Source organism: Engraulis encrasicolus, chromosome 8, assembly GCF_034702125.1.
Source record: "Engraulis encrasicolus isolate BLACKSEA-1 chromosome 8, IST_EnEncr_1.0, whole genome shotgun sequence".
NCBI classification, from domain to species: domain Eukaryota; kingdom Metazoa; phylum Chordata; class Actinopteri; order Clupeiformes; family Engraulidae; genus Engraulis; species Engraulis encrasicolus.
The window spans coordinates 19,566,828-19,582,254 of NC_085864.1; the positions used below are offsets into that span (position 1 = coordinate 19,566,828).

A 15,427-nucleotide genomic window follows, 5' to 3' on the forward strand; every position below is an offset into this window, starting at 1 on the left:
TCAAACAGTTATAATCTAGGAGAAAAATGGACAACTAATTCAAGACACTGTTTCACAAAAACACACCTGATAACAGTACGGTAGAACAGAGACTGTACTTGATCTTGTTTTTTGTTTTGCTTTGATATAGATATATATTTTGTCCTTACAGGAAGAGAAAAAAAAACATACAGCTGATTTAACTACTATCAGTTAAGTCCAATGATGCTAACCACCCAACCCCCACCCAAAAACAAGAAATACGTTTTAAAAAAAACAAAGCAGGGAGAAAACAATGACAAGTATTTAAGTTAGCCCTTGAAAGAGTTTAAGAACAACTGAGATATAATTCATGTCTGCAATAAGAGACGGCGACAGAGAGAGAGAGAGAGAGAGAGAGAGAGAGAGAGAGAGAGAGAGAGAGAGAGAGAGAGAGAGAGAGAGAAAGAGAGAGAGAGAGAACAAGAGAGGGAAATAAAGGCAAGCGAATGAGTACGGAGATGAATGGATAAAAAGGAGAAGTTACTATCTATCTATTGTGATGATGCGTAGTCTTACTGTTATGTAGAAGCAAGGGGTGATGGGAAGGGACACTGGAACAATCAAACGCTATACATTATTCTACTGTATGTACTGTACGATGTCACTCACAGCTTGTCTTTAGTGGGGAAATTGATAAGCCTAGACGTGCGTTATAGCACAATAACCCCCCATGTACCCAAAGTCAAGCCACAGGAAGTTCCATAATGGTCCCACCTTGTCCAACATCAAGTAAATAGACAAACAAATAAATCGAAATACATTTAAAAAAAGCAAGAAACCAAGAAAAACAAACTTTGTATACACACCCTTAGAACATGAAGCAAAATCCTGTATTGTCAGTGTATTGTATTCTTTTTTTCTTTCATTGGCTGTGCCAGTCTAAGATGTTACTCATGTCTTGTGTTTTTCCATCTGACATCCTCACGTTGGGTTGGTTGGGTTGTAGGCGGGTTGTGTGTGTTGTTCAGTTGTTTGCCAGTCTATACCTGGCAAAGGAATCGAAGCACCAGACAAGAGGGGGTGTGGGCTTTAAAGGGACCAAAAAACAGACGTTCTTACCACAGAGGAGGAGGAACTGAGGAGGAGGAACTAAGGAGGAGGAGGGGGAGGAGGAGGAACAGGGGAACGTTCTAAGGGGAACACAGGGATGGATCGGAGGAAAAAGGGCGGCAGATAGAAGATAAGAGACACTGCCCTCAAAATGTCCCGCTGCGAGACGAGTGCTGCTTTGCCTCAGATGCCTGCCGGGCAGAAGGAGCAGAGGAGAGGAGGAGTAGAGAAAGGAGGAGGAGGAGAAGAAGAGGGGTGGAAAGGAGAAGGAGGAGAAGAAGAGGGTTTTGTCGGGACCAAAACCAGGAGAGCAAGTAAAGAGCAGAGAGCCAAGGAGAGAGGGAAAGAGAGAGAGAGAGAGAGAGAGAGAGAGAGAGAGAGAGAGAGAGAGAGAGAGAGAGAGAGAGAGAGAGAGAGAGAGAGAGAGAGAGAGAGGGCAGAGGCGTAGTGCCACGCGTGCTGGCTGGCTAGCCCAACACCTCCTTGCCGCACATGTCTCCTCCCCTCTGGCCACTCTTGCTCATCTTCATCTCCGTCAGCTGGATGTAGCGCAGGACATTTGTGTCTGGATGAGGAGAGGGAGACAGAGAGCAAGGAAGAGGATGAAGGAAGAAGAAGAAGAAGAAGAAGAAGAAGAAGAAGAAGAAGAAGAAGAAGAAGAAGAAGAAAAAGAAGAAGAAGAAGAAGAAGAAGAAGAAGAAGAAGAAGAAGAAGAAGAAGAAGAAGAAGAAGAAAAGGAATAAAAGAAGGAAAAAATAAAAAAATGACGAAGATTAAAAAGATAATGAAAATAAGTAATACAAAAGACAAAATGACCACAATGAAAAAGAAAACAATAAAGAAAAGGAAAAAATCAGACAAGAAGAAGAAGAAGAAGAAGAAGAAGAAGAAGAAGAAGAAGAAGAAGAAAAAGAAGGAGAAGAAGAAAAAAAGAAAGAAAGGGAGAAATAAAGATGGTAAGGCTTCCGCATTACAGTATGTCGGCATCTGTTTAAACTCCAGACAGATGGAAATGTGATAGTCCCAGGCCATGGCCCTGTTGTCCCCACCATGTCACTGGCGGGGCGGGTGGGTGGACCTCACGCTGACACCATTTTGTCACCAGAGAGCCGTTTAAAACAAACAAGTGCAAACAAGTGGCCATAGCTGGATACATTTCAGAGTAACGCGCTCGCTACAGACAGAGGCTACATGATCTGAAAAGAGATACATATCTACATATTGATTGCCAAGACATTGCCCAGGGTTCTCTTCTCTCTCCTCTGCCACATTGGCTCTGTGTTCAAGCACCAGTTGAAAGCTGTGCAGGTTGTATTGCAACATTTCCAACAACATTCGTGACAAGGGTTGCCAACTATCAGTGACAAAAATACGGGACAGTTAATTGTCGATGTAATTTCCTGCATTTTAACGTCCCATGTCCTGTTTCAGCTCAATACAGAACCTGTACTTTTATCTCTAAATACGGGACGATTCCGTATTTCCAGGGACAGTTGGGTAACCCTATGCGTGACTGAAGACAAATAACACTGTATTTATTGTGTCTATGACTATCACATCAAAACACTTGGAGAGTAGGACTAAGGCCCTGCGCACGTCGGTTCCGACAGCACTGTGGAGCACTTTCGCTTCCTACAATTTTAGTACCCCACACACAATTTCACCACAGCAGAGCACGGATAATCAATGGGTGGCTCAAACAAAATGGAACTCGTGGTAACACTTTATTTTAGGGATACATCTATTAGCACTAATACATATAATGTCCCTGTATAAGTAACTTGTAAGGCATGTACTGAGCAACATCAAACATTTGTTAGGCATGTATTCCCAAATGTCTTGTTCATGCACTATAAGGGATTTATTCCCAATTTAACCTTAGTAAGGACCTAGTAGGCCTTAGCGTTTGCTTAGTACATGCCTTACAAGTTACTTATGCAGGCATTAACATTGTATGTATTAGTGCTAATACACTGTAGATGTATCCCTAAAATAAAGTGTTACCGAACTCGTCCCTAATCGGCAGCCGACATCCTCGGACATTGGTGCCGGGGTGCAGGGTTGAATAAAGATTGTTTTGTACTTTTTAAATCAACGGAAGTGCCTGGACCAAGGATTTTTCCCCTCCCTTTTTGTTAAACAATGCTCTAGAAGCTGGAAGATTGACTCTCCAAGTGTTGAATGAGCTGTGTGCGCAGAGCACATCTTGCTGATGTTAGGGAGGAGGGCGGAGCATACGTACCTGACGGCTCACGGCACTTGGCGTCGCGCAAGTAGCGTAGGGCACATTCGTAGTCGCCCAGGTGGTAGAAGGCAATACCGGCGCGATACATGGCCTTGAAGTGGTCCTGCTGGTGACCAAGCACCTTAAGACAGTACTCCTTCACACGCTCGTAGTTCACCAGCTCCGACTGCAGCAGGCAGGCTGAGGAGATGCAGAGAGAAGAGAGATGGAGATGGGGAGAGATGGAAAGGGAGGAGAGGAGAGATGGAGAGGGGGAGAGAGGAGATATAGATGGGGAGAGATGGAGAGGATAGGGGAGAGGGGAGAGAGAGGAGAAATGGAGAGATGGATATGGAAGAGGAGAGATGGGGAGAGATGAAAGGATGGAGATGGGGAGAGATGGAAGGATGGAGATGGGGACAGATGGAGAGAAAGAGAGGTGCAGAGAGAGAGAGAGAGATGGATAGGGGAAAGATGGAGAGACAGAGATGGAGAAAGAGAGATGGAGAGGGGAGAGAGAAAGGATAAGGGAGAGATGGAGGGGAGAGATGGAGAGAGAGATGGATAGAGAGAGATTGGAGAGGGGGAGAAATGAGAGATGGCGAGGAGAGAGAAAAGATGGAGAGGAGAGAGGGAGAGATGGGGAGAGTAGGGGGGGAGGAGAGAGGGAAAGAGGATAGGGGAGACGAGGAGAGAAGAGAGGAGGAGAGAAGAGAAGAAGTCAAAGAGAAAGTGGAGAGAAGGCACAGTGTCAGTTATCTAATAGCAAAGTTAAAGGTCAGGATGCGAGGGAGAGACTGGCTCCAGAGTTGCAGTTATCTCATCCTCACAGCTCGGGCTTAACGCTAAATGGGACAACACTACACTACAACGGGGTTTGCTCTGAAAGTAAACGATAAATCACACTTTCATGTGATGTGTTGTGTACCGTCAGGGCTCTCCCAACCAGGCAAGTGAACTAGGCAATCGGCTGGGGGCCCCAACTGAACAGGGGGCCCTCTGGTAATGACTGGTTACCTCCGCCAAGGAGGTTATGTTTCCGGTCACGTTGGTTCGTCTGTGTGCCTGTCTGTTTGTTTGTTTGTTTGTTTGTTTGTCTGTATGTCAGCAGGATAACTCAAAAACTCACGAATGGATTTGGATGACATTTTGTGGAGTTGTTGGAAATTTAAAAAGGAGCAAGTGATTGAATATTGGTGGTGATCAGGATCACAATGCGGACACAGGAATTTTTAAAAGATTCTGTGGGATAGAGTGAATTTTGACATTCCAGTTTCTAACTCCACAAAAACAAGGCAGAAAGACTTTAGGGTGTAACAGTCAAATGTTCTATCAAAGGGGTTCCTTGGCGGAGGTCTGAGTGCATTTCTAGTTATGTACATCTATTCAATGACAGCAATGACGACTACAAATGAGGCAAAACTATTCTTTAAGGTCCATTACATCTTTCCCTTCTTTTAAAGTATCCCTTCAGAACTACATTCAATCATCCTACCAATGTAGATGTTTCAGTTGAGTATGATCTATGAAATATGGTACTATATGTTTTAGAGTTATTTTTTCTCCCCTTGTCTATGTCTATAGACAAATGTATGGACTAACACAGACGAACGGTTGAGTTTTCTTATATTTTGGTTCCATACACATGTATGAACATTATGGACATGAATATTTGTTTAGTTTTTTCTTTGGTTTTCTCCTCCTGTATTATGAAGAACTTTTTCAGCCATGGTATTAACTTAATTTTTTTGGTAAGAGATGGTGTGTGTGTGTGGTGGGGAAGAGCTGCAGTGTGTGTGAATATTTGTAATGTGTGTGTTATGTATGTTTTTTTTGAGGACCCTCTCGAAAACGAGATTTTTATCTCAAGAGGCTATCCTCTAATAAAGAAATTTAAATTTGAATCAAACTTCCCTGAATTCAATGACCGAAAAGTGCAATGACACTGCTATCAAAATCTCTCTTGAAGGGGGGGCCCTACTCAATAATTTGAAGAGAAAAAAGGGGCCCCCAAGTTCCTCTTTGCCTTGGGCCCTCAAATACTTTGTTACCGCCCGGTGTACCACTGTGTATTCTGTCATTCTATCTTGAAACCAACCCACTGCCCGCCACCGCTCTGAATGCCCCGGACGTCAAAGCATGATTCAGGCACATCAAAGACATGCACGTACTGTACAGCACAGCAAAACACGGCACTGTGTCCCGTTCGAAAGGCGATCACTCCGACCAACGCTTCATGGTGATGACTGTGCGACGGGGGGTTTACTTTAGAGCTGTTGCGCAATGATGCCCTATAAAAACCTGGCCAGGTCGCCCCATTACATTACATAATATTACTCCACATAAACTGCCCTGTTACCATGTCAACCTGATACCAAGTGTTCTACTGTCTGGCACAATATGTCCGACCCCGAGTTCAAACATGATGTGCTGGCTTGGTGAAAACCAGATTGGTGATGGAGTGAGAGAGAGAGAGAGAGAGAGAGAGAGAGAGAGAGAGAGAGAGAGAGAGAGAGAGAGAGAGAGAGAGAGAGAGAGAGAGAGATGTGACTGAAGCTTGTCAATGTGTCTGTGTGTTATAAGGTTGAAAGATAAGGTTGTCCAGCACTTTGGACAGCTACCTCTGTTGTATTTTAAAATACTTTATAAATAAAATTGACTTGACTTGACTTGTTTATACTACATGTAATGACTTATCTAGCTGTGGAAAAAGTCAGTCGAACCAGCAGGCTTATTGCAGCTCAGGTACAATAGAGAATACATTGTAGAATATTACTGAATAGAATACTTTATTCTATTGTCATAGTACAGGTGCGTCCAGTGTCCTTTGCAATCGTGGGTGCTCCAACCCCGCTAGGCTGTCCACACAAAAATATAAATAGGTACAAAAGAATGGAGCACACAGTACAAAACAACACCCCCATACAGACAGTTACAAGAGAACAGAACACACAAGCAGGGCCACTGACAGCTTTTGGCTGGGCCCAGGACAAAGTACTGTATCTAAATCTAAAAGGGCCCCTCCACCCAATACACATTATGTAATGAGGAACCGATTCTTGGCAACCTTCACTCCCTGGGCCCGGGGCAAGAGACCTGATTGTCCCCCCTCTTATCGGCTTCCCTGCACACACAAGTGTAGGACAATGAGGGGAGGCATTGTGAATAAAAAGCAGAGGAGAAGCACGGGGAAAAAAACACATATTAAAAAATAAAAGCGGCCAGTGGTCACGCTGTAGTGCCACACCATCTGTACATGCTGCCTCCTGCCTGGCATCGTGCACAGTTAAGTGATGTTTGAATACCATGCAGTACATTATATAGAGTATATAGCATGTCTTTTTTAATTGTTGTTGTAACAAGTACGCACAAGGAAATTGAGCATTCCTTGTTCATTGAAGCAATACATTGTTACAATAAAATGTTAGAAAAGTACTTAATACACAATAAAACACAATCATTTCAAACACATAAACATGTAGTCCAATCACACACATCCACACGTAATATAGCTTATTTCACAAACCTTGCACACGCACACACGCACACACACACACAAACACACACACACACACATTAGAAGACAGGCATGCACTGCTAAACTCAATATACAGTAAAGCTACACGTATAAACAAACGATAAATGCCAGCCAATAGTAGTTGATTCGTCGACAGAGAGAAAAGTACAGAAACATTCATGCTCAGACCATCCACCTATCTTCATCCCGACCTGCGGGGGGCAGACAAACAATCAGTGCGCAGTCACAGCCAGCAGAGTTTGCTACTTCCTGTCAGGTAACAGGAAGTCGGCCATATTACTTTCAGACCAACCTGTGCCCCAGAAGACAAGGAAAGGAAATGTTTGTTGCTACAACCAAGCAAACACTTGAACAAAGAAACCAACTAAAAACTCAAAGAAATCCTCAGTTCAACGATCATACGCAACTGGTAGGAGATTGACTTTTCTAAAATACTTACCTTGTGTGAATGCTATAAGGACTTCAATCATGATGATGAGCACATGCAAGATGTGTGTTCAGAAACTGTTTGCAATTGACTAAAGTAGTCAGTGAAGAGCTAAAAAGTATTATTTATTGTTTGTTCTTTGATTGCTTACTCAATCAGATTGAATTGTTTGACTTTATTTATTTTTGTAAATCTTAAGTAATATGCTTTTGTGTTTGTATAACTTTAAATTAATGCAATGTCTTTTCTGTTCTTGTGTCTAAAGGTTTTCAACCTGTTAACCCCTTCATCATCAACATTTGAACTTCAATAAAAAACAAAAAAGGGGAAAATCCGAGTTGTTCCTTGCGTGATCAAGCTTTTTTCAAGTTGGAGCAAAACTGAGGGGAAAAATCAAACACAAAAACCACAACAACTTGACAGTAGTGTATATGGGTAGATGACGTGACGTGTAAATGTTGCTGTCGCAGGCTCTTAAAATTAAGTAAATTCATGCTTTCAAAATTGTCAATGCTTTAAATGATTAAACTAATGTCGTTGTTGTGAAAAAGTAATGTGTAATAAATACAGAGATTAAATAAGTATACTTAATTTTGAGTCAAATGTCACATTTATCCTATGGTGTGACTGAGGCAAGCCTGGTTCTCCATATTAAAACATTTTTAAATAAATAATCAAAGCTCAGTCATTTGTCTAAACAACCCTGGCATGTTTTTCTAGGTGTCTATTTTAGCAAGTGGCAATGCTTAATTTTTTTCCTGTTTTTATGAGACCGTATGGACTTATGAAACTTTGTCGCAGAAAACAATGTCCTGTGGTGTGACATCATATTTTTGGTTAATTCTGTGTATAATTATCTATTGTTGAAGCTCCAGCGGTACATAAATTGTGACTTTAGACCCTTAAGAAGCCAATGGCAAGGGTGGATTTTAGATTTTTATCTCAGAGTTCTTCAGTCAATCAATTATGTTTTGCTACCACAAGATGTATTAGTTTTGTAGTCCTTTGGTGTGACAGCCATAAAATACATTTTGACAATAGTGTATATTTTTCACATTTTTTCTTATGTATGAAAATGCATCTTACTAAAGGTGAAATTGTATTTCAGTTGGCAACGACATGGCTTTAAATTAACTCAAAAGCTCAAAAGTCCTATGGTGTGATGGTAAAAGTCCTATGGTGTGATGGTAAAAGTCCTATGGTGTGACACTTTGGAGTATCACACCAAAGGAAAAACAGGTCACACCAATGGACTAGATATTTGAGAAATAGCTTTTAAAACAACTGGTAGAACATTTTTTGCTTTGTTGTTTGACTAGATAATATTGTGTATTCAAATTACTTATTCCTTTATTGGCCTTTGGAATTTATACTTTGATGCATTGTTGATAAATATTTGCTGTTGATTTTAGATACTGTCAAAGGATATAAAATGTCATTAATGGTGCTTTGAAACCATAAAATATAACGGTAACATTGAAAGAAAGATGAGTGAGAGAGTGTATAGAGGAGTATAGATGAATAAAGTATGCTGTGGAGAGCTCAATATACAGCATAAATGTGCTGTCCAGCTTGAGATGCCAAACAGGCACTGGCCACTACACACTACAGGTTCAATGGTGTGACAGCCATAGCATGCCTATACAAAAGTGAAATGGTCATGCCAAGGTCACACTTCAGTATGAGTCTTATGAGCTCTGCAGGTTACATTTAATGATCGCATGGCTGTCATTAAGAGTTACGATAGGCTGATAATCGACGATTCAAAGACTTATAAGTGTAAAGTGTAGGTCCATATTGACTACAACATAATATTATGATCAAAAGACAAAATAATCATGTTGATATATTTGTTTCTGGCTCAGTTTTGCATTTCTGTCCTTTAGCGTGACATGAATGTCCTATGGTGTGACATGTTTTAAACGCTCAAATATTTGTTTGAGCTAAACAATATGTTTGATAAACACTGAATATTGCATTAGGGAAGAACAAATTATCGTCCCTGAAAAGTTAGTATAAATTCGGACAATTTTTGAACATTTAAAAGAAAGATATCCCTGTTTTTCCTGGAAGGTTTCTAATAATGTCACATCTAATGGGAAAAAAAATACTTAAATTGTAATTTCTCATTAAATTAAGACTTTAAAAAATTGCAATAAATATGAAGAGTGTAACAATGTTCATAAAACTCCATCAAGCCATTTCTTCATTACTTAATATATTTATTTCTTAACGTCACACCAAAGGACATATTTTCAGCAAATTGCTTTATCAACGTAAATAAATAATCAATGAATAGACCAACATTGTGACCACTTGGATTTTTTGAAACATTAATTGCTGCACTACGTAGACATATACTTTTTTCCCTCATAAACAATGTTTTGTGAAAAAAATGTTTTTTGCAGCCTATCCGTCATCTACCCATATGCCATGACCAAGGAGTGTACATTTTTTTGCATTTGGGGATGAATTGAATGTGACATGATATGAGGAGTTACAGTGGCTTACTATATGTTAGCTAATGAGGAACGAACAAAGCTAATCTAATTTAATCTGGTAAAACATGGCAATAAATTTGTTGTTTCCAGAATGACAAAGACTGAGTCGTTGTGCATTACCAAAGATCCTGTGTTCTGTCATAGTAGAGTAGTACTAGGGTAATTAAACTTCCATTGACAAAACTACAACGTGCCTCAGATGGTATGGCGTGTATTAAAGGGCCACAAGCTGCTAATTCATATTTCTATCCCTGCTATTTGCATAGTATTATGATGGCAAACCAAAAATTTAAGTGGGGTGTTCTTGTACTGTAGGGGTGAGCAAAAAAAATCATGACAATGCATCACAATACTCATTTTCAAGATATACGTACTGCATTGATTCATGACAAGGTATCGTGACATTTATTTTCACAATACACTGCAACGTACTACTTCATGACAATCGATGATTTAATAAAACTAAAATTGAATTTGGCACTGGTTTTGGCTACTGTCATTTTGTTCAGTAGAGAGTAGCTAATATTTCGGTTGTAATGGCAGCTCTATCACATATGCTAAAATGATTTAAAATGCTGAAATAAAATAAATTGAGTTATGACTGCTACACAGTAACTGACAAATAAGCTGTATCTTTACACATTTACTGAAGTAAATATCGCAATGTATCGCTATCGTGAATCGTGAACCCTTAGCCAATACCCACACCTAGTGTACTGCATGCTTTAAATGTTTTTGTTTTTTTACTCTCAGGGTATATCTGTCCTGTCCTACGTAGTTTGCTGCCAGGGAAAGAAGATTATTCAACAATATCAAGCGTTTTGCTTTCCCTAGCTGCTGCAAATGGTCTCTTTTCACACCTCTCTAACAATAGAGCACACACACACACACACACACACACACGCACGCACGCACACACACACACACACACTGAACAACGGAAAGCCATCACAATATATAGCAAAACGAGCAGTGGTGTCAGCGCTTATGAACAGTGCACTGCTGACAACCATAAACATACTGCACACACCAACCATATTTATATCCTGCTCATTATGGCAAGAATCCCACTACTCCTCCACTATACACTGGCACTCGCCTTTTACTGTGGCAGCGCTTCTCATGCAGTCAGGGATAGGGGGGGACAAAGGGGTCAGTTGTCCAAAGCCCAGAGAGATGGGGTGTGGGGGCTCAAAATTGGGTCCTCATTATATTGTATTGGTATGTCATCATAGTGTTTTTGTATGTCATTCCCTGTTTACTTATTTGTGTATCCCCTGTTTTTCTTTCAACCCCCAGTTGCGTGTATTTAGTTGTATTGTTGTGTGGGCACACCAAACAAACATTCCAAATACAGGAAGTGTATTTTATACTGCTGATATGGCTAAATAAACTTGAACTGGAACCTAATTGTATGTCTTGAGAGCGGGGCCCTGTCAGATGGTTTTGTCCTGGGCCCGGCAAACATTGCCTACTGCCCTGCATGTAGTCCTCCAATCCTTACCTATTAGACTTCTTGGGCAGACAACATTAGTAGAGAATAGAAACCTAAGAAGCACGGGCGAAGTTGAGGGCTGTGTGCACTGTGTGTATTTGTGTAATGCAATTTCAAACTTCTGTGCTGCTAACCCTGTTACATAGATTTTTGACAATAAAGTACATGTGACTCTACTTGACCTGACTTGACTTGTGAGAATGGTTGTATGATGCAAAACAGCAGTGCTAATGGGACAGCCTAGTAGGTAGGGGGGTGGACTTAAAATCAGGGTTGTGAGTTCGAATCCCACCTTTACCCACCCCCCTACACATCCATCCATGGCTGAAGTGCATTTGAGCAAGGCATCTAATGGCTCGTTCAAAAAGTCGAGAATCCCAAGAAAGCCGACCTAAAACCTCGGGAAAGTGGGCGTGAACATTTGGTGACACAATGTCAGATCGATATTTATCGAGCTTGATCTCAGGCGGAAGTATATAACAACGAGTTCCCGAGCTAATGTTTTGTGTGACGACACACGCATCATCAACATGGCGCCCATGCATGCAACTGGCATGTAAACAGTATCATAAATGCTAAAATGTCATCTTGTAATCACTATCAACAACACCAGTTAATGTCATTCAATTGCAGATGCACATATGTCAGTAATGCTGGTCTCTGACTGTTTAATTTAGACTACTTAAGCTAAAATGATAGGCCGTGGATGTGGAGGCTCAAGTGGTGGTGAAAAAAAGAAAAGAGGACCAAAACAAAATAGGCATGAATCCCGATTGTTCCGGGATCTGTGGCGTTCATGCATCAAAGTCCAGAACTCGGTTATCACGTGAGTAGTGTCGTTAGCTGTCTCGAGAGCTCCCGAACCCGTGAAGGCGACATAACCCCACAATAACCAATACAACCTGTAAATATGCCTTGTGAAAACTCCCTTTGGATATAAAAGTGTCAGCTAAGTGTAATTTAAGAGTAAGTTATTATAAAAGAGGCTCTGCATAAAACAGGGACTTAAAAATAACACTTTAAATCCAACCCTACAACATTTGAATGCAACCCTAAGATGCAAGTTGAGACGGAGGCTTTGTTTACTTGTTTGAAAGAGAGTGCTGCTTGCATGATGAAAAAAAACAACAAATGAAAAATCAATAGAAAGGCAGCAGCTCGCTCTTGCATACAAACATTAAAGAGTTTCCAGGCGCTTAAGCTTGTTTACCAGAGTAGATATTGCATCCTCAAGCCCACCCCTGGGGTCCCAAAACAAACTATTATGGATCCAGGCAACTCCCTCTGCAGTCTGGGACCTCGATAGAGAGAAGACAGGAAAGCTTCTCAAAACAACTTCATACATAGTGCGTTTTGCAGTGTTACCGTTTCAACACAGTGTCTAATTACTATAACACTGCAAATTTTACAGAGTAGGAAACAAGAGAGAAAGACGCTTTTAAAAAGACACAAGAGCAACTGCCCTAATTCCAGTACTTCAACCCGTTTAAAACACATTGTTGTAACTATAATGGCAATGACCGAGTTGTTGTGCATTACTAAAGGCCCTGTGTTGTGTCATAGTATAGTAGCACAATGGTAATTAACCTTTCAATGACTATTACAGTGTGCCTCAGGAGGTACGGCGTGCATTATGGGGCTGCCATTCCTAGTGAATGTACTGTTTTCTCCGCCAATGTGTGTGTCAGTAATTTGGGCACAACAGAGTCCGTTTCCAAAGTGATATCTGAGGCATACTACTGTACTGTACCGAGCAGAGGAGTAAAACCTTTGGTTTTCAGCAAAGTGTTTCAGCTGCCCTCCTCAAATTCCACAACAGCACTCTACACTACTCTCCTCTCCTCTCCTCACAGGGCTCTATTGTTATGTACGTTACTTATTATCATACATCATGATATTATTATCATATAAACATCTCTCCTCTGCTATCAAATGCATACAGTTGCAATGAAAAGTGTATTCTCTATTACACAGGATAATTGACTGCTGGACAATTGATTGGCACAAAAGGCAAGCACACTTTTTTCATTTTCTGTGAGAATTTAGTCTAGTTTTAATTATAACTGTTAAACTGTTGCTTTTTTTGTTTAACTTGCTATAAAACAAGCAGATATAAAACTTCAAAATTGAAAAAAAAACACAATTCAGAACTCACTGACAACATTTTTATGACCAAAAATGCAGTCCCATACCCACTGCACCCGCACACCCAGACCCCCAGCCCCCAGCCACCCAGCCCAAGTCCTGGAGGATGAGGAGGCAGCCTGCAAGCCTGCCTGGCTGCAGAGGAACCGTGCAATAATTTTATCCTCCATTGCTTTTCCTGACATGGGTGAACTACAATTAATGGGCTGCATTTTAAATGAAGGCTGCTGTATGCCTGGCTCACAGTGTGCATTATGCCTGGTGTGGTGTGGTGGAGCACCTTCCTCAATCATATTGACTCTGAAGAAGACGTGAGGATGTCGAAACGTTAGTCTTGGCACTTGCCCAATAAAACAAGTAAATTTCCCAAATGAAGATGCTCCGGTGACTCCTTAGCCAAACACTCAGTAATGGGTCAAAGTGGCTAGTAAATTGGACTTCTACCAGATCTACCAGCCAAACTGAAATTTTACCAGCATTTGTCTGGTTGGCTGGTGCTAATTTAGAGCCCTGATGGGCACTATTTTGATAAGAAAAAAAAACATGCATATCCCCAAAAGGTAAATGACATGAAAACTGCAAATAAAGTCCGTGGCACCAAGCTCCCATTTCTCTTCTCTACATTTAAGTAAGAGAAACAGGAGCTTGGTGCCGCTGCCGACTTTTATTTTCAGTTTTCATTGTGTGCCACAGACTTTATTTGCAGTGTATGGGTAATGGCCAGCAGTGCCACCCCCTTCTAATGCCCTGCATGCAGATCTGCCCTGACAAGGGAGGGCTATTTTGGAACACATAGACTAGTGCATGTAGCTCATGCTGAGTAATAAGGATGTGTGGGGATAGCTGGTCAACAACACCAGCAAAGCAAGCAGAGCTATTTTTGGCTAATACGAGGGCATGGTAAGATCAGGCCAATTATTAGCATACTACAACTATCAAGTGAAGTAGAGGTGGGCATCCAAGACGCAGGTGCAGGACAAAAAAGGTCAGAAAACAATGAAGATAAAGATGAGGATCTGCACACTGCTCTCGTGTTGCTTTTTCAAGCGAATCTTCAGTCTGATGAAGAGCAAATAGCTCGAAAATGTTATAAAGACACAAAAGCCCTTACAAAAGGGAAAATGGAAACCACTCCATTTCAAATGAGATTTTACCTCTGAAAAGGAACTTGTCCCGAAAACAGGCACATTCAGCTCCTTCAAGCTTTTGGTTTCGAGCAGGAGTTCTTCTAAACTGATTTCCAATTGAAATGTCTATTTCCACAAACAGTGCATGCATCCCATGCTGAGTAAAATGTGGGCATAGTGTTCCACACCAGCATAGCAAGCAAGAATATCATTGGCACACTACTGCTATAATAAGCCATTAAGAAAGTGCTCCACTAAAAATGAATGAAAAGAATCTCGGAATGAATAATTTCAGTATTCTGAAAAAAAAGTGTTTTTTCTTTATTTCATTTAGGTGTCAGGAAACCTTCATGATAAGGGTAGAAATGACACAATACACACACACACAAACACACACACACACACACACACACACAGACACACACAGACACACACACACGCACACACGCACACACACACACACTGGGTGCCGCTAGGGGGGGAAAGGTATAGGGGGCCCAAAATTCAAAGCTTTCATGGGGCCAAACATTTCTGGCAGTGCTCCTGCGACACCGACACACACACACACACACACACACACACACACACACACACACACACACACACACACACACACACACACAGGTCTTCCTCTCTTTTTCATAAGTGCAATAGAGACATGTAGACATGGTGGCTGGGTGTACAGGTTTTTCTCTATCTAGTCGTGGCTTCCTCCTTTACTCCACACAGTATTATGAGTCATCCACCACTAATCTTTAGACTGTCACCAAAGCCACCAGCGTGTCACCACTGGGTGACAGACATGTCATCTTGACAGTGGGGGTTTTCTCCCTCCTCACCGCTGCAGATTCTACCCATCATGCACTACTAATCTTCACAATTGCCTCGTTTACATGAGA

General features: G+C 41.2%; 1 protein-coding gene across 1 annotated transcript in view; it reads right to left on the minus strand.

The window, feature by feature from the left end:
* Positions 1-1,519: 1,519 nt before the first annotated feature.
* Positions 1,520-15,427, minus strand: part of ttc9b (tetratricopeptide repeat domain 9B) — a 23,836-nt gene continuing 9,928 nt past the window's right edge. The window contains exons 2-3 of the mRNA XM_063204345.1: positions 3,314-3,496; positions 1,520-1,636 (exon numbers count right to left, since the gene is read on the minus strand). Of these exons, the coding sequence (XP_063060415.1) occupies positions 1,539-1,636; positions 3,314-3,496 (281 nt within the window). The 3' untranslated portion in view covers positions 1,520-1,538. The remainder of the gene's footprint in view (positions 1,637-3,313; positions 3,497-15,427) is intronic.